Raw genomic sequence first — 20,413 nt, 5'->3', positions numbered from 1 at the left:
CGCCGTGTTTTCGACTCCATTCATAACTTGGCGCATCCCTCCATCCGGACAGTTGTCCGGATGGTTTCCAACAGGTTCGTTTGGCATGGACTCCGCAAACAGGTCAGTGAATGGGCCAAAACGTGCATGCACTGCCAGACGGCCAAGGTGCAGCGGCACACCAAAGCCCCACCGCAGCAGTTCCATCCCGCCCACCGGCGTTTTGACCACATTCATGTGGATATCGTGGGCCCCCTGTCAGTGTCGCGCGGAGCGTGGCACCTCCTGACTATCGTGGACCAGTTCACAAGATGGCCAGAGGCGGTCCCGCTCACCGACACCACCTCCGAATCTTGCGCCTGAGCCCTGATCACCACCTGGATATCTCGCTTTGGTGTACCGGCCCACATTACCTCCGACAGAGGTGCCCAGTTCACCTCCAGCCTGTGGTTAGCTATGGCCAGCCTTTTGGGGACTCAGCTGCACCACACAACTGCCTACCACCCACAGTCGAACGGGCTAGTGGAGCGCTTCCACCGTCACCTGAAGTCGGCCCTCATGGCCCGCCTGCGAGGAGCCAACTGGGCGGACGAGCTTCCCTGGGTCCTACTCGGCATCCGCACAGCGCCCAAGGACGACCTGCATTCCTCGTCGGCTGAGTTGGTATATGGCGCGCCCCTGGTCGTCCCCGGGGAGTTCCTACCAGCCCCACGGGGGCAAGAGGAAGATCCCGCAGCAATCCTGGGCAGACTATGCGAGAAGCTCGGTAACCTGGCCCCCATACCCACTTCACAGCACGGGCGGAACCCAACCTGCGTACCCAAAGACCTGCAGAACTGTAAGTTCGTGTTTGTACGAAGGGGCGGGCATCGGCCACCGCTGCAGCGGCCATACGAGGGGCCGTTTATGGTGCTCTGGAACAACGGGTCCACGTTCGTGCTGGACGTTGGGGGGAAAGAGGAGGTTTTCACGGTGGACCGCCTCAAACCGGCCCATGTGGACCTGGCGCAACCGGCCGAGTTTCCGGCACCTCGGCGCAGAGGCCGACCTCCCAAGCAGGTTCCGGCCCAGACTGTGGACATTGGGGGGTGTATCGCCAGTTCTGGTGGGGGGTTATGTGGCGACCCATTTCCTGGCACATCCGAACCGGCTCACAATTAGATAGCCTACGGGGGTTTGCGAGCACAGAGCTTTGGAGCCTCTGCGCCACGGGGGGCAGGTCGAGGGAGGCTTAAAAGTGAGGCTGAGGATTTTGAATAAAGTTTTTTCCTTCGACTGCAGTTACCGACTCCGTGTCGTAATTTTAGCGCTGCATGTAGCACACCGCTACACTATCATATTTGTATCTACTTCCTCCCATGGCAGTGTGTTCTAGGCACCTACAAAAGTTAAAAAGTCAAGTTTATTGTCTCATACACAAGTAATGTATGCAGGGGTGCAAAGAAGAACTTGTATGCAGACACATTAACGTTCTCTGTGTATACAAAAAAAAATCTTGCCACAGTCTTTAAACTTTACCCTCTCACCTTAAATCTATGACCTGTGGTACTTGACATTTCCATCCTGAAAAAAATTATCTATCTACCCTGTCCATCCCTTTCTTAATTTTATATACTACTTGGACACTCCAGTAGACAAACTTCAAAGTTTGTCCTGTTACGTATCCCGTAACTGGATCACTTACCAGCAAAGATAGAGAGGTCTGTTGAAGTCTGATGGCACTATTTTCAAACGTTTTTATTTATAAAGGGGTACAAAAGTAAGGTTAATACAAACATTCAGATAATATATGTCGTCAATACTCAATCTAAAGCGCGGGTATAGTAATAATCATCATTAAGAAATAAACTCTACTGTTGTCTAGGAGATAATATATTGTCCGTTGGAAATATAAAAGTCACTCAGAAGTCTGCAGGCTTCAGCCTTTTGGGAATCGCTGGGTTTCACGTGTTGGAGAGAGAGAGAGAGAGAGAGATTGGTGAGAAAAGGAAAACTTGCCCGGGTCTTTATGAAGCAAATCCGTTGAATCAGGGGAGCGGGCTCCCCCCGATGTTAGTTAAAAGCGGTTTTCCGTGATTCCAGCCACAAACTCCAGGCCCGGAATCTAACGCACGTGGCTTCCTTCAAAAATGGCTTCCCGCTACGGCGGGATCACTCTGTGTCTTCTTGGTGCGTCTGAAGGGGTTGTCCCCCCTAGACCCTCCTTTATACTTCCTCACGGGGTCGCAGGTGTCAATCAGGTTGGGATGATGCAATCTTTCTCTCAACCAGCCCACTTTGCCCGAGGGCTTTACACGTGGTCTCCATGAAACAATAGTCAATGTCGCCTTGTTTTGCATCCCTGTGGAACACAGGATTCGGCAAGTTTCTCTCTCTCCCATTTCCTGTGTCTATTCAGCACGTCTCTCTCTCTCTCCCACTTCCTGGGTCTACTGACCCCCCCTCAACTAGTGTTCTTGCGATTCTCACAAAGGAGGGGGCTGCGGACATAACAGTCCAAACTCAAAAGTTTAAATTTCAAAGTGAATTTACTAACAAAGTACATATATGTTACCATATACTAGCCCAAGAGTTATTTTCTTGTTTTCTTGTTTTCACTGCTAAAATTTCTCTGTACAGCTAATACTGGCAGCAACCTGGTGAACATCTTTTGAGTCACTTCAAAGCCTCCATATCCTTCCTGTAATATAGCAACCAATAAGTCAAATTTAATGTGATCAATCTTTTATACAGCTGACTTTTATACTTAACACCCCAACTTATGAAAGCAAGTATGCTATATTGGGTGTTTACCACCCTACCTACTTTTAGAGAGCTTTGAACTTGCACACCAAGACTTCTGGACATCAGTGCTTCTTAGGGTCCTGCCATTTACTATACAATCTCTTCTTGCGTTGACCTTCAGGAGCACACCTCAGACTTGTTTGTATTAAACTCCATGTTCCAGCTTTCTGCCTACATTACCAGCTGGTCTATATCCTTCTACACCCTTTGATAATCTTCTACGCTTATAATTTTTGCATCGTCTGCAAATTTACTCATCAGCCCACCTACATTTTCATCCAAATGATTTACATATATCACAAACAATAGAAGTCCCAGCACCGACCCTCACTGAGTGCCACTGGACATGGACCTCCACAAAGAATGGTAAATAATTTCATTAATTCCATTCTTTCATTAATTTCAATAAAATCAGCTGATTTTGCAAACACCTTCTAGCAAAGTTTCTATTTCTCACATAACCCAACAAGTCACAGAGTCACAATCAAACAGTAAGGAAACTGCCTAAAGTGCCTGTGGCAGCCATCAAATATGTATATTACCTGGCCTGCAGCCTTGTATGGCATGGCATTTTAAGTGCTCACCTAAAAATATTGAGAGTCTTAAATATTGAGAGACTAATTACCTCTATACAGAGAGTGCATTCCAAATTCCAACAGTCTTGGTGAAAAATTCTTCCTCCAATTCCCTCTAAATCTCCTATCCCTGTTCTCTAGTCGTTGTCATCTTTGGTTATAGGAAATGTTTCTTACTATCTATGCCATTCATAATTTTGTATACTTGTTAGGCCATACCTTGGTCTTCTCCATTGCAAGGAAAACATATCCACCTTATTTGGCCCCTCAAATTTTCCACCCAGGTTTGTGAGTTTTCTCTGCACCAATTTAGAGAAGTAATTCTTCCTATGGTGTGCTGACATGTACATCCCATAAAGAAAACAAAGACCAAGTAGTAAAGTGAAAACCTAGTCCATGAATCTTTGTATTTTTAGTAGTAACCTTATCATTGAATTTTAATACTATCTCTGTTCATCCTGGATGGATTGCTTAACTTATGGTCAACAAATGATTTCAATTTGAATTAAAATAACTTAAATTCATGGCAATAAACTATAAAGATGGAAAGGTTAATGTTTCCATTATCTAGATTGGTTTCATTGCCTGTAAGAGAGATTATGCCAGTTGCAGAAGATAAATACTATATGTACCTTTTTGTTGATTTTGATATCATTGCAGTATAAAATGGCGTTTTCCTGAATATCAATAAAGGGGACTGACAAAAGTTGAATAAAGCATGATTTAATTATTTTAGATTGACTTATTGACGTAAGGTAGTGAGCACTTTGGTGTACTCAAGAATTTATCAAATAATAGATCAAGTGTTTTTATTATCACTAACATGAGTCATGAAATTTGTTGTTTTGTGGCAGCAATGAAGCACAAGACATAAAAGTTACTGTAACTAGTATAAAAAAGGAATAATGAGGTAATGTTGGTGCACCATTCAGAAATCTCACGGCAGAGGGGAAGAAGCTGTTCCTAAAACGTAGTTTGGTTCTTCGTGCTCCAGCATGTGCACCCAGTGGTGGTAATGAGAAGATTATAGTGGGGAGTGTTGTGCTTGTGATAAAGTTGGCTGAGTTTGCAACCCCTGGCAGCCTCTTGCGATTGTGCATTTTGGAGCCTCCATACCAGGTGGCAAAGCAACAAATCATAATTTCTACATCTGTAGAAATTTGCTAGTCTTTAGTGATATACCATATCTCATCAAACTTTTAATGAAGTAGAGCTGCTGGGGGTGACTTCTTCATGATTAATCAATGTGTTGAGCCCAGGATGTTTCCTCTCAGGTGTTGATGCCCAGATACTTGGAGCTGATCACCCTTTCCCTCAATGAAGACTTATGTGTGTTCTGCTGAATTCCTCTTCCTGAAGTCCATGATCACTTCATTGACCTTGCAATACTACTCAACAGCCAATCTTCCTCATTCCTCCCTGTCACCATCTGAGACCATATTGGTCACTTTTGGCACCTCTTTCCCAAGTGGATATTATTGCTCTGTCATACTTGAGAATTTGTGTTAAGGTTACTTCCTAAACAAATTTGACTTGAACTTGCTGTTTCTCTTTATTCTTCCAGGCATCTTTGGATTAAGAGTTTTTACTGTGAAAGTAGAGTGAGCAGAGAGCATTAAATCTTTGGGACTTAATTTAAAGATCTACAAACAAACTCATTTTGTTCAGTTGATCTTTGAAATTCTTTACTGTATGTGCATTATTTTGTGATGACAAAATAACAGGCTGAGTATCAAGTTCTTCGGGATACTGAATCAGAAAGGATAGCAAATATGGTGCTCAAGCTGTTGTATCTAAATGCTTGTAGTATAAGAAATAAGGTGGATGATCTTGTTGCACTATTACAGATTGCCAGATATGTTGTGGCCATCACTGAATCATGTCTGGAGGATGGTTGTCGTTGGGAGCTGAATGTCCAAGGTTACACATTATATTGGAGACATAGGGAACTAGGCAGAGGGGGTGGTGTGGCCCTACTGGTAAAGAATCAGTAGAAAGATGTGACATAGGATCAAAAGATGTTGAATCCTCGTGGGTTGAGTTAAGAAACTGCAAGGGTAAAAGGATGTTGATGGCAGTTGTATACATGCCTCCTAATAGTGGCTGGAAAGGGGACCACAGGCTACAACAGGAAATAGAAAAAGCGAGTCAAAAGGGCAATGTTAGGGTAGTCATGGGAGATTTTAACATGCAGGTCGATTGGGAAATTCAGGTTGGTGATGGATCTCAAGAGTGAGTTTGTTGAATACCTAAGATCGCTTTGTAGAACAGTTTGACATTGAGCCTATTAGGATATCAGCTATACTGGATTGGGTGTTATGTATGTAACAAAATGGGAGGTGAGGACCTCGATAAAATTACTGTCACTAAAGAGATAGCGATGAGCAAACTAGATGGCCTAGAGGTAGATAAGTCCCCTGGTCCTGATGGGATGCATCCCAGGGTGCTGAGGGAATTGGCGGAGGTTATAGTAGACGGGTTGGTAATATTTACCAGAACTCTGTAGACTCTGGGCAGGTCCCAGCGGATTGGAAGACAGGAAATGTCATGCCACTTTTTTAAAAAAAAGGATGTAGGCAAAAGTCCAGCAACTATAGGCCAGTTAGCTTAACATCTGTAGACTGGGAAATGCTTGAAGCTGTCATTAAGGAAGAAATAGCGAAACATTTAGAAAGGAGTGGTTCCATTAGACAGATGCAGCATGGATTCAGAAAGGGCAGGTCCTGTTTGACAAACTTACTGGAATTCCTTAAGGACATAACGAGTGCAGTGGATAGAGGGGAACAGGTGGATGTCATATAGTTGAATTTCAAGAAGGCATTTGATAAAGTGCTGCACAAGAGACTTATAAGTAAGATACGGATGCATGGAGTCAGAGGAAGTGCATCGGCATGAATAGTGGATTGGTTAACCAATAGAAGGCAGAGAGCTGGTATAAATGGGTGTTTCTCTGGTTGGCAGTCAGTGGTGAGTGGGGTGCAGCAGGGGTCGGTGCTGGGCCCGCAGCTGTTTACCATTTACATTGATGATTTGGAAGAGGGGACTGAGTATAGCTTAGCAAAATTTGCTGATGACACTAAATTAAGTGGAAAAGCAAATTGTACTGAGGACGTGGAGAGTCTGCAGAGTGATATAGATACGTTAAGTGAGTGGGCCAAGGTCTGGCAGATGGAATACAACGTTGGTAAATGTGAGATCATCCACTTTGGAAGGAATAATAGAAGAGCAGATTATTATTTAAATGGTCAAAGATTGCAGCATGCTGTTGTGCAGAGGGACTTGGGAGTGCTTGTGCATGAATCACAAAAAGTTGGCTTGCAGGTACAACGGGTTATTAAGGAGGCAAACGGAATGTTGGCCTTCATTGCTAAAGGGATTGTATTTAAGAGCAGGGAGGTCATGCTGCAACTGTACAGGGTACTGGTGAGGCCGCACCTGGAGTACTGTGCAGTTCTGTTCTCCATACTTGAGAAAGGATGTACTGGCTTTGGAGGCAGTGCAGAGGAGGTTCTCCAAGTTGAATCCAGAGATGAAGGGGTTAACCTTTGAGAAGAGATTGAGTTGCTTGGGACTGTACTCTATGGAATTCAGAAGAATGAGAGGGGATCTTATAGAAACATACAAAATTTTGAAAGGGATAGATAAGATACTAGGAAAGTTGTTTCCATTGGTAGGTGAGACTAGACCTAGGGGACATTGCCTCAAGATTCAGGGAAGATTTAGGACGGAGATGAGGAGAAACTGTTTTTCCCAGAGTGTGGTGAATCTGTGGAATTTTCTGTCCAGGGAAGCAGTTGAGGCTTCTTCACTAAATATATTTAAGATATGGTTAGATAGATTTTTACATAGTAGAGGAATTAAGGGTTATGGGGAAAAGGCAGGTAGATGAAGCTGAGTATGGACAGATCAGCCATGATCTTACTGAATGGTGGGGCAGGCTCGATGGGCCAGATGGCCTACTCCTGCTCCTATTTCTTATGTTCTTTTGAACTGGAGGCGATTAGGGAGCTTAAGGTAAAAGAACCCTTAAGAACCAGTGATCGCAATATAATTGAGTTCAACTTGAAATTTGATAGGGAGAAAGTAAAGCCTGATGTAGCAGTTTTTCAGTGGAGTAAGGGAAATTACAGTGGTATGAGAGAGGAGTTGGCCAAAGTAAATTGGAAAGAGCTGCTGGCAGAGATGTCAGCAGAGCGGCAATGGTGTGAGTTTCTGGGGAAAATGAGCAAGTGCAGGACAGAGGAATTCCAAAAATGAAGAAATACTCAAATAGTATAATATTATAACTGTGGCTGACAAGGGAAGTCAAAGCTATTATAAAAGCAAAAGAAAGGGCATACAACAAAGCAAAAATTATTGGGAAGATAGAGGATTGGGAAGCTTTTAAAAACCTACTGAGAGCAACTAAAAGAATCATTAGGAGGGAAAAGATGAGTATGAAAGCAAGCTAGCAAATAATATCAAAGTGGATAGTAAAAGCTTTTTCAAGTGTGTTAAAAATAAAAGAGAGATGAGAGTAGATGTAGGGCCACTAGAAAATGAGGCCAGAGAAATAATAACGGGGGACAACGAGATGGCAGAGGAAATAAATGAGTATTTTTCATCAGTCTTCACTGTGGAAGACACTAGCTGTGTGCCTGATGTTAAAAGGTGTGAGGGAAGAGCAGTGGGTGCAGTTACTATTACAAGGGAGAAGCTGCTCAAAAAGCTGAAAGACGTAAAGGTACATAAGTCACCCGGACCAGATGAACTGCATCCTAGGATTCTGAAAAAGGTAGCAATAGAAATTGTGGAGGCATTAGTAATGATCTTTCAAAAATCCTTGGACTCTAGCATGGTGCCAGGGGAGTAAAAAATTGCAAATATCTTTAAGAAGGAAGGAAGGAAATTATAGCCCAGTTAAGCTGACTTCAGTGGTTGGGAAGATGTTGGAGTCAATTTTTAAGGATGAGGTTATGGAGTACATGGACATACAGGATAAGATAGGAAAAAGTCAGCATAGTTTCCTGATGAACCTGTTGGAATTCTTTGAGGAGATTGCAAGTAGGATAGATAAGGGTGATGCTGTGAATGTTGTGTATTTGGACTTTCAGAAGGCCTTTGACGAGATGCCACACATGAGGCTACTTACCAAGTTAAGAGCCCATGGTATTACAGTAAAGTTACTAACATGGTTAGAGCTTTGGCTGATTGGTAGGAGGTAGCGAGTGAAAATAAAAGGATCCTTCTCTGGTTGACTGCCAATGATTAGTGGTGTTCTGCAGGGGTCAGTGTTGTGACCACTTTTTTTAATGCTATATATAAATGATTTAGATGATGGAATAGACGGCTTTGTTGCCAAGTTTGCAGAAGATGTGAAGGTTGGTGGTGGGGCAGGTAGTGTTGAGGAAACAGGATGCAGAAGGATTTAGACAGATTAGGAGAATGGGCAAGGAAGTGGCAAATGAAATGCAATGTTGGAAAAGGCATGGCCATCCACTTTGGTAGTAGAAATAAATGTGTGACTATTTTCTGAACAGGGACAAATCCAGGAACCTGAGATGCAGGGGGACTTGGGAGTCCTTATGCAGAACACCGTGAAGGTTAACTTGCAAGTTGAGTCAGTGGTGAGGAAGCCAAATGCCACGTTCGCATTTATTTCAAGAGGTCCAGAATACAAGAGCAAGGATGTGATGCTGAGGCTTTATAAGGCACTGGTGAGGCCTCACCTTGAGTATTATGAACAGTTTTGGGCCCTTCATCTTAGAAAAAATGTGCTGGCATTGGAGAAGGTCCAGAGGAGGTTCACAAGGATGATTCCAGGAATGAAAGGGTTATTATCCGAGTGATATTTTATGGCTCTGGGTCTGTACTTGCTGGAATTCAGAAGGATGACAGGGTAGCTCATTGAAACCTTTCGAATGCTAAAAGGTCTGAACAGATTAGGTGTGGAAAGGATGTTTCCCATGGTGGGAGAGTCTAGGACAAGAGGGCACAGTCTCAGAGTGGCACCCTTTGAAATCAGAGATGTGGAAAAATATCTTTAGCCCAAGTGTGGTGAATTTGTGGAATTTGTTGCCACATGCAGCTGTGGAGGCCAGGTCATTGGTATATTTAAGGCAGAGATTGATAGGTTTTTTGATTGGACATGACATCAAAGATTACGGGGAGAAGGCCGGGAACTGGGGTTGAGGAGGAGAAGAGAAAAAGGGATCAGCCATGATTGAATGGTGGAGCAGACTTGATAGGCCAGATGGCCTAATTCTGCTCTTATGTCTTATGGTCTTATAACAATCTACCGTGCAAAATTAAAACCATAGAAGAAAGGTTATAGACAGAGTGATTGAAGTGCAGTAGGCAAGATGCATTGATACATTTCTATTTGTGGAAGTGTGGTTACGTTTATAAACCATGGTTGCTTCCTGCCGAATTTACATGTGTGGAGATGAGACTCATTGGCAGAGAGAGAATCAGAGTGATACAAAAAGAAAGACTAGTCAGTCACTTTAAGACTGCAGCACTGGTTTTCTTCATAATAGAATCTCATCCAAACCATTCACATAACTACACTTCAAGATTATTTGTGGCTAAGAATTATTATTAAAACCATATTCCTCTCACTATTAGAACGTTAAAATTCTAGCAGTTTTATTGAATTGGGGAACTTACAGGAAAACTGTGATGATCATTCTGACCATTCAGAAGTCCGAATCATTTTGCATCTGGATCACAAGAAAATATTTGTAGCATACTCCCTCTCCATTTACTGCAGCCCCTGTTCTGGTTATCGCTTTCCAATCACCAGGGTTCCTGTTCCCAGCATCCCTTCTAAAAGAGCCCTTTTTTAAGTTAATTTTTCACTTCTGACCAAATTTCTTGATTCATTGGCCTATGAAGAATTTCACTAATTCCCGAGAACCACTGAACCCATTATGGTGGATACAAATATGAGGGAAAACTAATGCTAACTTCCCATAGGAAAAAAATGACTTTTTTTTTCCTGTGTGTAATTCAGTGTTTAAAATTGGTAATGGTTTGTGTTTTTTTTTTGTTTCCAGTTATACTAACTGCAGCCTTATCAAATATATGGAGAAACATAAAGTAAAGCCAGATAGCAAAGCTTTTCATTTGGTAAGTCTCCGATTTAACTTTTCATAGTCATTATATGCACAGTTATAGAAAGAAAATCAATATGAAAATCAAATTAATTACGTGCCTATGATACCTATAAAGGTACAACATAATTTAAGCTTGTTACGCACCATAATTTTACTCTTTTCGTTGTACATCCAACATATTAAATAACCAAATAAAAATAAACAAGCCAAGTAATGATTTGGAGTAAATCATTATTCATTAATGAGATGCAGAATAATCTAAAATATTTGCAGAGTGCGCATTTTCCAATAGTGTTAAATAAAAATCAGGATGCAGCATGGCTTCAGATGATTATCCTGTCATGCTGCCATGTAAGATAAAGGAAAAGATGGTCATTAAGAATAAAAAGTAATTTTAAAGAAAATATAGTGTATATTTGTGGTTTTCTGCTGCTGTAGCCCATCCACTTCAAGGTTCAATGTGTTGTGCATTCAGAGATGTTCTTTTGTACACCACTATTGTAACATGTAGTTATTTGAGTTAGTCACTTTCCTGAGACCTTGAACCAGTTCTCCCCTCAGCTTCTCATTAACAAGACTTTTTTGCCCACAGAACAACTGCTCACTGGATATTTTGTTTTTCACGCCATTCTCTTTAAACTCCAGAGACGGTTGTGTGTGAAAGTCCCAGGCGATCAGTAATTTCTGAGATAATCAAACCACCCCATTAGGCACCAACAGTCATTCCATGGTCAAAGTCACTTAGATCACGTGTTTCCCATTCTAATGCTTGATCTGAATAACAGATGAAATTCTTGACCACGTCTGCATGCTTTTATGCATTGTGGTGTTGCCACATGATTAGCTAATTAGATGCTTGCATTTATAAGCAGATGTACCTAATAAAGTGGCCACTGAGTGTATAAGTTCTTCCAGTTTTGCCCTCAAGAACATCCTTGATTTAAATCATAATACACATTGAACAATTACTTACAGTTGCAAGGGCCAAAGGCTTTGGAAAGCCCTTCCTTGGTCTCTTCACTTTTCTTCCTTTAATACACTTGTTTGATACATCTCATTCCTTTTTCTGTCACCTCCACTTGCATCTCCTTATGTGGCTCAATGTCAAATAATCACATACATGGCATTATGATATTTTACTGCATTAAAGGTGCCACATGATTAAGTTGTTGTTGAGATTCTGTTTGTTTTGTTGATATTAAAAGGAGTTTTGGCTAAAACAAAAAATATATTACTTTCTGGCAGATTCTTATTTAAGAACCATAATGGATTAACCATTTTAATGTTTAACAGACAAATAAAGAAATTGGTAAACAAGTCAAACAAATACAAAGGAGAAACTAATGGAAACAGTCAGCAGGTCTAAGCTGAATCATGTACAAGAATGTTGAACTGCATTGTTGACGTAATTGTACTAGCATCATGGATTTAAATGCAGACCCTGTCTAACATCTCAACATCTCGAGATATTTTAATCATGTGCAGAACTCTACTTAATTAATAATTCATTATCATATAAATGGTACTTTTGATAGCAACTTTAATCGTAATATAATTTCCATATGTTGTCTTTAAATATTTGACAACTGATCCTTTTTTTTAAAAAAAAAGACTAGCCTCTATTGCATTACAATTGCACTTTTCTCCATATATCAATTTGAATGTCCGAAAAATATCAAGCAATCCACCTGCTTTTCTGGCTATATGATTCCCAAATGTAATGATTTGAACTGGCTGTAGTGAGGGGAGGGTGGTGGTATGAAAAATGATGCCATAGTCATCCATTAATTTTGGTGACTACCATCACAATTAATAGTTTTTCTTGTAATCTCTACTCAATTTCAGCTTCAGAAGTTACTCACAATGGACCCAACCAAGAGAATTACCTCAGAACAGGCTATGCAGGACCCCTACTTCCTTGAAGACCCACTCCCAAAATCAGAGTACGTTGACTCCATTTGTTGCAAAGACCTTTTAACAACAACTTATACTTGTATACACCTTTAATGTAGATTAACTTCCCAAGATTCTTAATAGAGGTATAATCACAAATAAATGGACACTGAGCCAAAGAAATGGATGGAAGTATGGCCAAAAGCTTTAGCCAATAATTTTTTTTGTGAAAACTTGGGGGAGAAAATGGACCAAGGTAGGTGCCACTGAAGTGTAGCAGTTAGCGCGACGCCATTACAGCTGAAGTGTTGGAGTTCGAAGTTCAATCCCGGCATCCTCTGTAAGGAACTAGTACTTCTTCCCATGGAAAGCATTGGTTTTCTCTGACTTCTCCAGTTTCTTCCCACGGTCCAAAGACGAACAGGTTCGTAGGTAAATTGGTCATTGTAAATTGTCCCGTGATTAGGCTAGTGGTTGCTAGGGAAATGTAGTTCAAAGGGCCAGAAGGACCCATTCCATGCTGTATCGCTAAATAAATAAAAAGGTGGTGGTGAGCAAGTTGATCAAGGAATTCTGTAGTTCAGGGCCTAAATGCCAGGTGTAGAGTAGATTAAAAATGGGGAGATAAGGATCTTTTAAATTGGAGGCATTGATAGAAATAAGTCAACACAGGTCAACAAAGATGTAAAAGATATCTGAGCAGGTGATAAATGGAATAGACACAGCAGAGTTGGAGCTGAAATCTGTACACAGCAGAGATGGTAGGCCAGCTAGAAGAGCATCAAGTTGCAGGTTCAGAGGTGGCAATCTGAATAAAGACTCCAATTGTAGATGGCCTTAAAATATGGAAGTGTTCATTCTACCCAAACAAAGCATCCAATCCCATTTAATGAAATGTGTCTACTCCGTTCCATTGTCAGTTTGGTGTATTGGTTAACTTATATAATTAATATAGATCATATAGGTAATTTTCTGGTGATGAAAAATATTCATCAACATGTTTTAATAATAAGCCTTTTAATATTTACTTTTTGGAGTACTAATTTCATCAGACAACATTTATATATAACAATACTGCAACTCTCTGTTGCCTTGCCAATCCAGTTTGTTTTGCCTCCTCATTGATCAGTTTGTACTGACATACAGTATCAGTTCTCCTGTTTAAAAACAAGTTCTATTATGGGATTGGAAATATTTTTTTGTCTTCCTTCCTCTGTATAGATAAAAAATATTGAGATAAGTTGCTGGGTATAATTATGAACTTCAGTGCATTTTGTCTTTTCAATTTTTTAGTGTATTTGCTGGTTGTCAGATTCCCTATCCAAAACGAGAATTTCTTACAGAAGATGAACCTGATGATAAAGGAGAAAAGGTAGGTGTAAAGAACAAAGCATTTTAATAAGTTTCTATATATCGTGGATTCCTTGAAATGAAACAGAATTAGATTGATGCATTGATATATTTGCAGTTCAACGGATAAAATTGCATTGTGACAGCATGTAGTATCGTAGATATTATTTAGCTCTGATATTATACTGAACTTTAGGTAATTGCCTTTTTTTTATTAGTTTTTTTTATACATTTTCTACATCTCTACAGATAAAAAAAACCCAGATCGAAATGAAGAGCATTAATACAGTGCAAAAATAAACATACAATAATATAATACAAAAGAAGATAGTTAAGAAAGCACCCAAATTGAAGACATGTAAAATTAGTATCCTCCCCAAGCCCTGCAACAAAAAAAAACTCCAGACCAACCACAACACAATATAGAGAGTATAAAACAGGACATTCAAACCCCCAAAACTGTAAATACACTCAGCAACAGAAGATATTGAAGCCTACTACCAAAAAAAAACCTGAAAGCAAGGGACCGAAAAAAAAACTTTAGTTAAGAGGAAGGTTATGAAAGTACTCAATAAAAGGTCCCCAGACCTTATGGAACTTTGTATCCAAATTAAGGACTGAATAATGAATTTTTTCAAGGGTAGACAGGACATAATATCATTAAGCCATTGAGCACGTGTGGGCGGGGCAACATCTCTCCATCTAAGGAGGATTAAACGTCTAACCAGGAGAGAAGCAAAAGAAAATATTCGACACCTGATCGAACTCAGACGTAAATCTGTCTCACCCAAAAAACCGAACAAAGCAATTAAAGGGTTAGGTTCTAGAATATAAGATAATATAATATAAGATTCAGAATATAAGATAACGTGAAGACATCTTTCCAAAATTTCTCCAAGCTCGGACAAAACCAGTACATATGAATGAGAGAGGCTTCACCCCTTTTATCACAAAGAGGACTAATATTAGGGTAAAATCGAGATAGTTTAGATTTAGACATATGGGCTCTATGAACAATCTTAAACTGTAAAAGGCAATGGCGAGCACAAAGAGAGGTTGAATTAACCGATTTGAGAATCAAGTCCCAAGTCTCATCAGATAAGGAGATATTTAAATCATGCTCCCAAGCCATTCTAATTTTATCCACAGGGGCACACCGTAAGGATGCTAATTTATCACGAATAAATGATATTAAACCTTTACCTAGTGGATTAATAGAAAGAAAGAAATCCATAACATTTTTCTCAGGCATTTCAGGGAAGTTAGGAATTAAAGGATTAATGAAGTGTCTAATTTGGAGATATCTAAAAAAATGAGCATTGGGCAGATTGAACTTAGCAGAGAGCTGTTGAAAAGATGCGAAGCGATTATCAATAAAAAGATCTTCAAAATGTCTAATGCCCTTCCTATACCAATCATGGAATGCTGAATCATACGTAGTAGATAAAAAAAGGTGATTATGTAAGATAGGGCTAGAAAAGGAAAAACCATGGAAACCATAAAATTTCCTGAACTGAGCCCATATACGCAAAGTGTGACTAACAAGAGGATTAACAATTAATCTGGACAAGCTACTAGGGAGTACAGAGCCAAGAAGTGCAGAGATAGATAAATCTTTAGTGGAACTCAACTCCATTGCCACCCAATTAGGGCACTTGGGTTGGCCATGGAAAAAAGACCAAAAGGTAGCACAACGTATATTGGCTGCCCAATAATATAAACGAAAGTTAGGTAAAGCCATGCCACCCTCTTTTTTAGATTTTTGGAAATAAACTTTATTAATTCTAGAGCGCTTATTCTTCCACAGATATGACAAAATAATAGAGTCTAAGGAATCAAAAAAAGATTTAGGAATAAAAATTGGGATTGATTGAAATAAATATAAAAGTTTAGGGAGAACATACATTTTAACAACATTAATACGACCTACCAAAGACATAGATAGAGGTGACCATTGTAACAGACTCTGTTTTATAGTATATGAAAGATTGGCAAAGTTTTCACGAAAGAGATCTTTAAACTTCCTTGTGACTGTAATCCCAAGATAAGTAAATTGATTATGAACTACTTTAAAAGGGAGATCACGAAATGTTAATTCTCGTGCTTCTTTATTAATTGGGAAAAGTTCACTCTTATGTAAATTAAGTTTATAGCCAGAGAACTGGCTAAACTGATAAAGAAGTGAAAACATTGGAGGCAAGGATGTAGATGGATTAGAAAGAAAAAGTAATAAGTCATCAGCATAAAGAGAAACTTTATGCTCAACACCCCCTCTCCAAATCCCGGTCAATTCAGGACAATTTCGAAATGCTATCGCCAAAGGTTCTAAAGCCAAATCAAAGAGAAAGGGACTTAAAGGGCATCCCTGACGTGTGCCACGTTTGAGGTTAAATAACTGGGATTTCTGAAAATTAGTCAAAACAGAGGCAATAGGACACAGATACAGCAATTTGATCCAAAAGATAAAACTTTGACCGAAGTCAAATTTTTCTAAAACTGCAAAAAGGTAGTTTTGTAGCGGTGTGCTACACGCAGCGCTAAAATTACGACACGGAGTCGGTAACTGCAGTCGAAGGAAAAAACTTTATTCGAAAACTTCAGCCTCACTTTTAAGCCTCTGTCAACCGACCCCCCATGGCGCAGAGGCTCCAAAGCTCTGTGCTCGCAAACCCCCATAGGCTATCTAATTGTGAGTCGGTTCGGATACGCTAGGAAATGGGTCGCCACAGTTTCACTTTATACGATCAAATGCTTTCTCCGCATCGAGGGAAATAACACATTCAGGAATTCCAGTTGGAGGTGAATATAAAATGTTAAATAAATGCCAAATGTTAAAAAAAGGAAGACTGTTTTTAATAAAACCAGTTTGATCATCAGAAATAATAGAAGGAATAACAGTTTCTAATCTATAAGCCAAAGCTTTGGCCAAGATTTTAACATCAACATTAAGCAAAGAAATCGGCCTATACGAGGAACACTCTGTTGGGTCTTTACCCTTTTTTAGTAAAAGAATAATAGATGCCTCATTAAAAGAGGGTGGCAATTTACCGTTATTAAACGAGTCAGATAATACTGAGAATAACTGAGGAGAAAGAAATGAAGAGAATGATTTATAAAATTCTACGGGGAACCCATCAGGTCCAGGAGATTTCCCTGAAGACAATGCAGAAATTGCAAAAGATATTTCTTCTGATGATATAGGCGCGTTAAGTTTGGCTTTAAAATCAGATGAAAGTGAAGGAATATTCAGATTATTTAAAAAATGATCAACAGAGATATTGTCATTCAAAGATTCAGAGGAATAAAGTCGAGAATAGAAATTTTTAAATGCGTCATTGATTTCTAAGTGATCCGATGTAAAGTCTCCATTCTCCTTCCGGATCTTTGTAATATGTTGTTTGGCTTTGGAACGCCTCAGCTGATTGGCTAGAAATTTATCAGATTTGTCACCATGAATATAGAAGCGACTCTTACTTTCAAGAAGTTGGCGTTCGACAGGTTGAGTAGACAGAAGATTAAATTTAGTTTGAAGTTCTACACGCTTCTTGTATAATTCAGGATTCTTAGTTTGAGCATACAGTTGATCCAATTCTTTAATCTGATTAATGAGGTCTAATCGATCTGCACAGGACTTTCTATTAAGATTTGCTGTATAGGAGATTATTTGACCCCTCAAATATGCTTTCATGGCATCCCAGACAATCTGGGATGACATTTCAGATGATGTATTGGTGTTAAAATAAAAGGTTATCTGATCTTTAATAAATTTTAGAAAATCATCATCCGATAGTAAAGTCGAGTCAAAACGCCAGTGTTTATTCCTCTGAGGGAGACCAGGAAAATTTAAAGACAAAGTAATTGGGGCATGGTCAGAAATCAGTATACTCTGATAGTCACAAGAATAGACAAATGGAATAAGTTGATTATCGAGTAAAAAGTAGTCAATTACAGTAAAGGTATGGTGAAAAAAAAGAATAGTCTCTCTCAGTAGGATGAAGGAAACGCCATATATCAGAGATACCATAATTAGAGAGAAAAGAGTGAATAGCTAAGGCAGATTTAGTAGGTAGTCTAGTAACAGAGGACGATCAATCCAAATTAGGATCTCACCAACAATTGAAATCGCCACCCAGTATAAGAGAGTATGAGTTTAAATCTGGTAGTGAGGAGAACAAACGTTCAAAAAAATTAACATCATCAAAATTGGGAGCATACAGGTTTGCTAGTACAACTTTAGTATTATATAATTTACCAGAAACAATAATAAAACGGACATTTGTATCAGATATCTTATTATGTTCAAAAGGAATATTTGAATTAATAAGGATGGAGACCCCCCCCCCCCCAAGCTTTGGCAGCAAAGGATGAATGAAAATGCTGACCTGCCCACTTTGACAGAAGCCGAGAATTATCAAAACTATGAATATGAGTTTCTTGAAGGAAAGCAATGTCAGCTTTCAGTCGTTTAATATGCGAAAAGACCTTCCTTCTTTCAACAGGATGATTCAATCCCTTTACATTCCAGCTCACAAATTTAAGTGAATTAACCATTATCAATTGTCAGTGCATATAAGGAAGCAGTCATATAAAAAATCAAGCAAAATAACAGTCTGGGAGCAAAAATGTAAACATTGATCCGTAGAATCAAAACAGAGACATGTCCTGAATAACAAAGGAAAACAAAAGAAACAGTGAGTAGTGTTGGAACTGGAGAACCCCCCCCCACCCCCCCGCAACCCAAAATTAGATGGCTACCTAAAAAAGCAGCTAGCTCTACCAAAAAAATTAACCCAAGTATGACTTCCAGTTCTGTGTCGTTAACAAAAGTTCCGTATAAATAATATAGCAAATAATAACTAATTTATGCACTAGAAAACAGAATTACAAATAGGAACAACTTCAACAGAAGTATAAAACTTAATACAAAGAAAATCAGAAGGAAACTAAAACTAACCTACCTGCGAAAAATTATAAAAGATTAAAAGAGAAAAGAAAAAGGGGAGGGAGAAAAGAGGGAAATTATAAAATTTAAAGAGAGTCCTTATCAACCATTTACAGAAAAAAAAGCAAAACTTAAACTATGAATCAACCAACAGGGAGGCCTTCAATAAAAACTCCAGACCTCCAAAACAAGTTAAAGACAATTGTAGTTCTCTATAGATAAGGTTATACAAAAATAAAATAGATTACACAGGTAAAATCTAAAAATTCACAGGGAAACATTAAACTTAAATTATCTATTTAGAAAAAACGCACCAAGTCCAGGGAGAGATTGACTACAGCCCTTAGAGCTTCAATAGATAATGACTGAATTATTCAAGTAAAGTCTGAGTTCGGAAAAAATAGTTTTACTCCGGGAGGTACTTATCAACCATTTTAGAAGGTCAGGCCGGTTCCGAAGAAGACGAGGTGGCTGGAAGACTTCCAACAAACGCCTCAGCCTCCTTCACTGATTTAAACCACTTATAATCTCCAGTAGTAAGCGTAATTCGAAGATCGGCTGGATTTCAGAGAGAGGGTCTGAATCTGTGATCAAAAAGCACTTTCATTACACCTTTAAACTCAGCACGCATCTTCAGAACCTGAGGGGCAAAATCCTCCACAAAACGAATGACTGTATTTTGAAAAGCAAAAGTACCTCTGCGGTGTGCCTCCATCATCAAACGGTTTTTCACCTGGTATCGATGAAAGCATAAGATAATCGGCCATGGGCGGGACCCGGAATTGCTCAAGGAACATAGATCCTGTGTGCCCTTTCAAGCTCAGGTGGAGTCGGAAGGAATTCTTTCCCGAAGATCTCACAGAGAAACTTAGAAAAAAATGCAACGGGAGAGCCCTTTTCGGTGGCCTCTGGCAAACCAAGAATTCGTAGATTGCAATGTCTGCTCCGATTTTCAAGATCCACCATTTTGGAAAAAAGTTTACTGTTCTTCTCCTCTAGGCTGGAGCAGAGAGTTTCAAGATATTGAACATGGCGTTTTAAATCTTCAGAAGTTACATCAATGAGAGATAAATGTTCAGCATGTTCATCCACTCTAGCATTAATCTGATCCAATTTGACATTCAGCTGGTTGAAAGAAGTTCTAAATTCAGTTCTAAAATCCATTATAGTATCTTGTCGATGTTGTTCCAGAACAGCGAGAATGTCAGCTGACAAAGCCGTAGAAGTTTCCTTTTTCCCGGTTTTAGTACTTTTGGTAGCCATTATAAGATAGATGTGTTTGCAGGCAGGTAAAAGAGAACTAATAAAATACCTAACTAAGGTTTAAGAAGGGAGACATATAGTGCAAAGGTAAGAAGAATAACGGAGCAGAAGTTCGGGGCAACTAAACAATCGCCATCTTACCGGAAGTCCCCAATTGCCTTTTTTTGACTGCATATTTATTTTTGGTACAGCAAAGCTTGCATTAATGTTCAATAGCTTTATAAGTTGTAGAATTTTCTACTTAAGATTTTGCTTGGTAAATATAACGATAATTGTGGATATTAGAATATGCTGGTTCAGATTTCTCTTTATTTTATCTTCATAAATTGAGAAGAACCAACAGCAACAACAAGGCAATAATCACACTAATGGAGGTGGCCATCCAGGGAACCAAGACAACAGTCACACACAAGGACCCCCTCTCAAGAAAGTCCGAGTTGTTCCCCCTACCACTACCTCAGGTGGACTTATCATGACCTCAGATTACCAGGTACAGAACTCACTTTTGCTTTTAAAAGCTTTATTTATAG

The 20,413-nt window shown here is 39.6% G+C and overlaps 1 protein-coding gene across 8 annotated transcripts in view; it reads left to right on the top strand.

The window, feature by feature from the left end:
- Nucleotides 1-20,413, top strand: part of cdk8 (cyclin dependent kinase 8) — a 122,717-nt gene that overhangs the window by 98,607 nt on the left and 3,697 nt on the right. For 7 of the 8 annotated variants that reach the window (XM_059964156.1, XM_059964155.1, XM_059964153.1 and 4 more), the window contains 4 exons: nt 10,376-10,448; nt 12,281-12,378; nt 13,622-13,700; nt 20,215-20,373. In XM_059964156.1, the coding sequence (XP_059820139.1) occupies nt 10,376-10,448; nt 12,281-12,378; nt 13,622-13,700; nt 20,215-20,373 (409 nt within the window). The remainder of the gene's footprint in view (nt 1-10,375; nt 10,449-12,280; nt 12,379-13,621; nt 13,701-20,214; nt 20,374-20,413) is intronic. The other variant, XM_059964154.1, reaches the window with a different exon arrangement.

This window comes from Hypanus sabinus, chromosome 3 (assembly GCF_030144855.1).
Source record: "Hypanus sabinus isolate sHypSab1 chromosome 3, sHypSab1.hap1, whole genome shotgun sequence".
NCBI lineage: Eukaryota > Metazoa > Chordata > Chondrichthyes > Myliobatiformes > Dasyatidae > Hypanus > Hypanus sabinus.
Note: the sequence above shows the minus strand (reverse complement) of the source record. Positions and strands in the feature narration are given on the sequence as shown.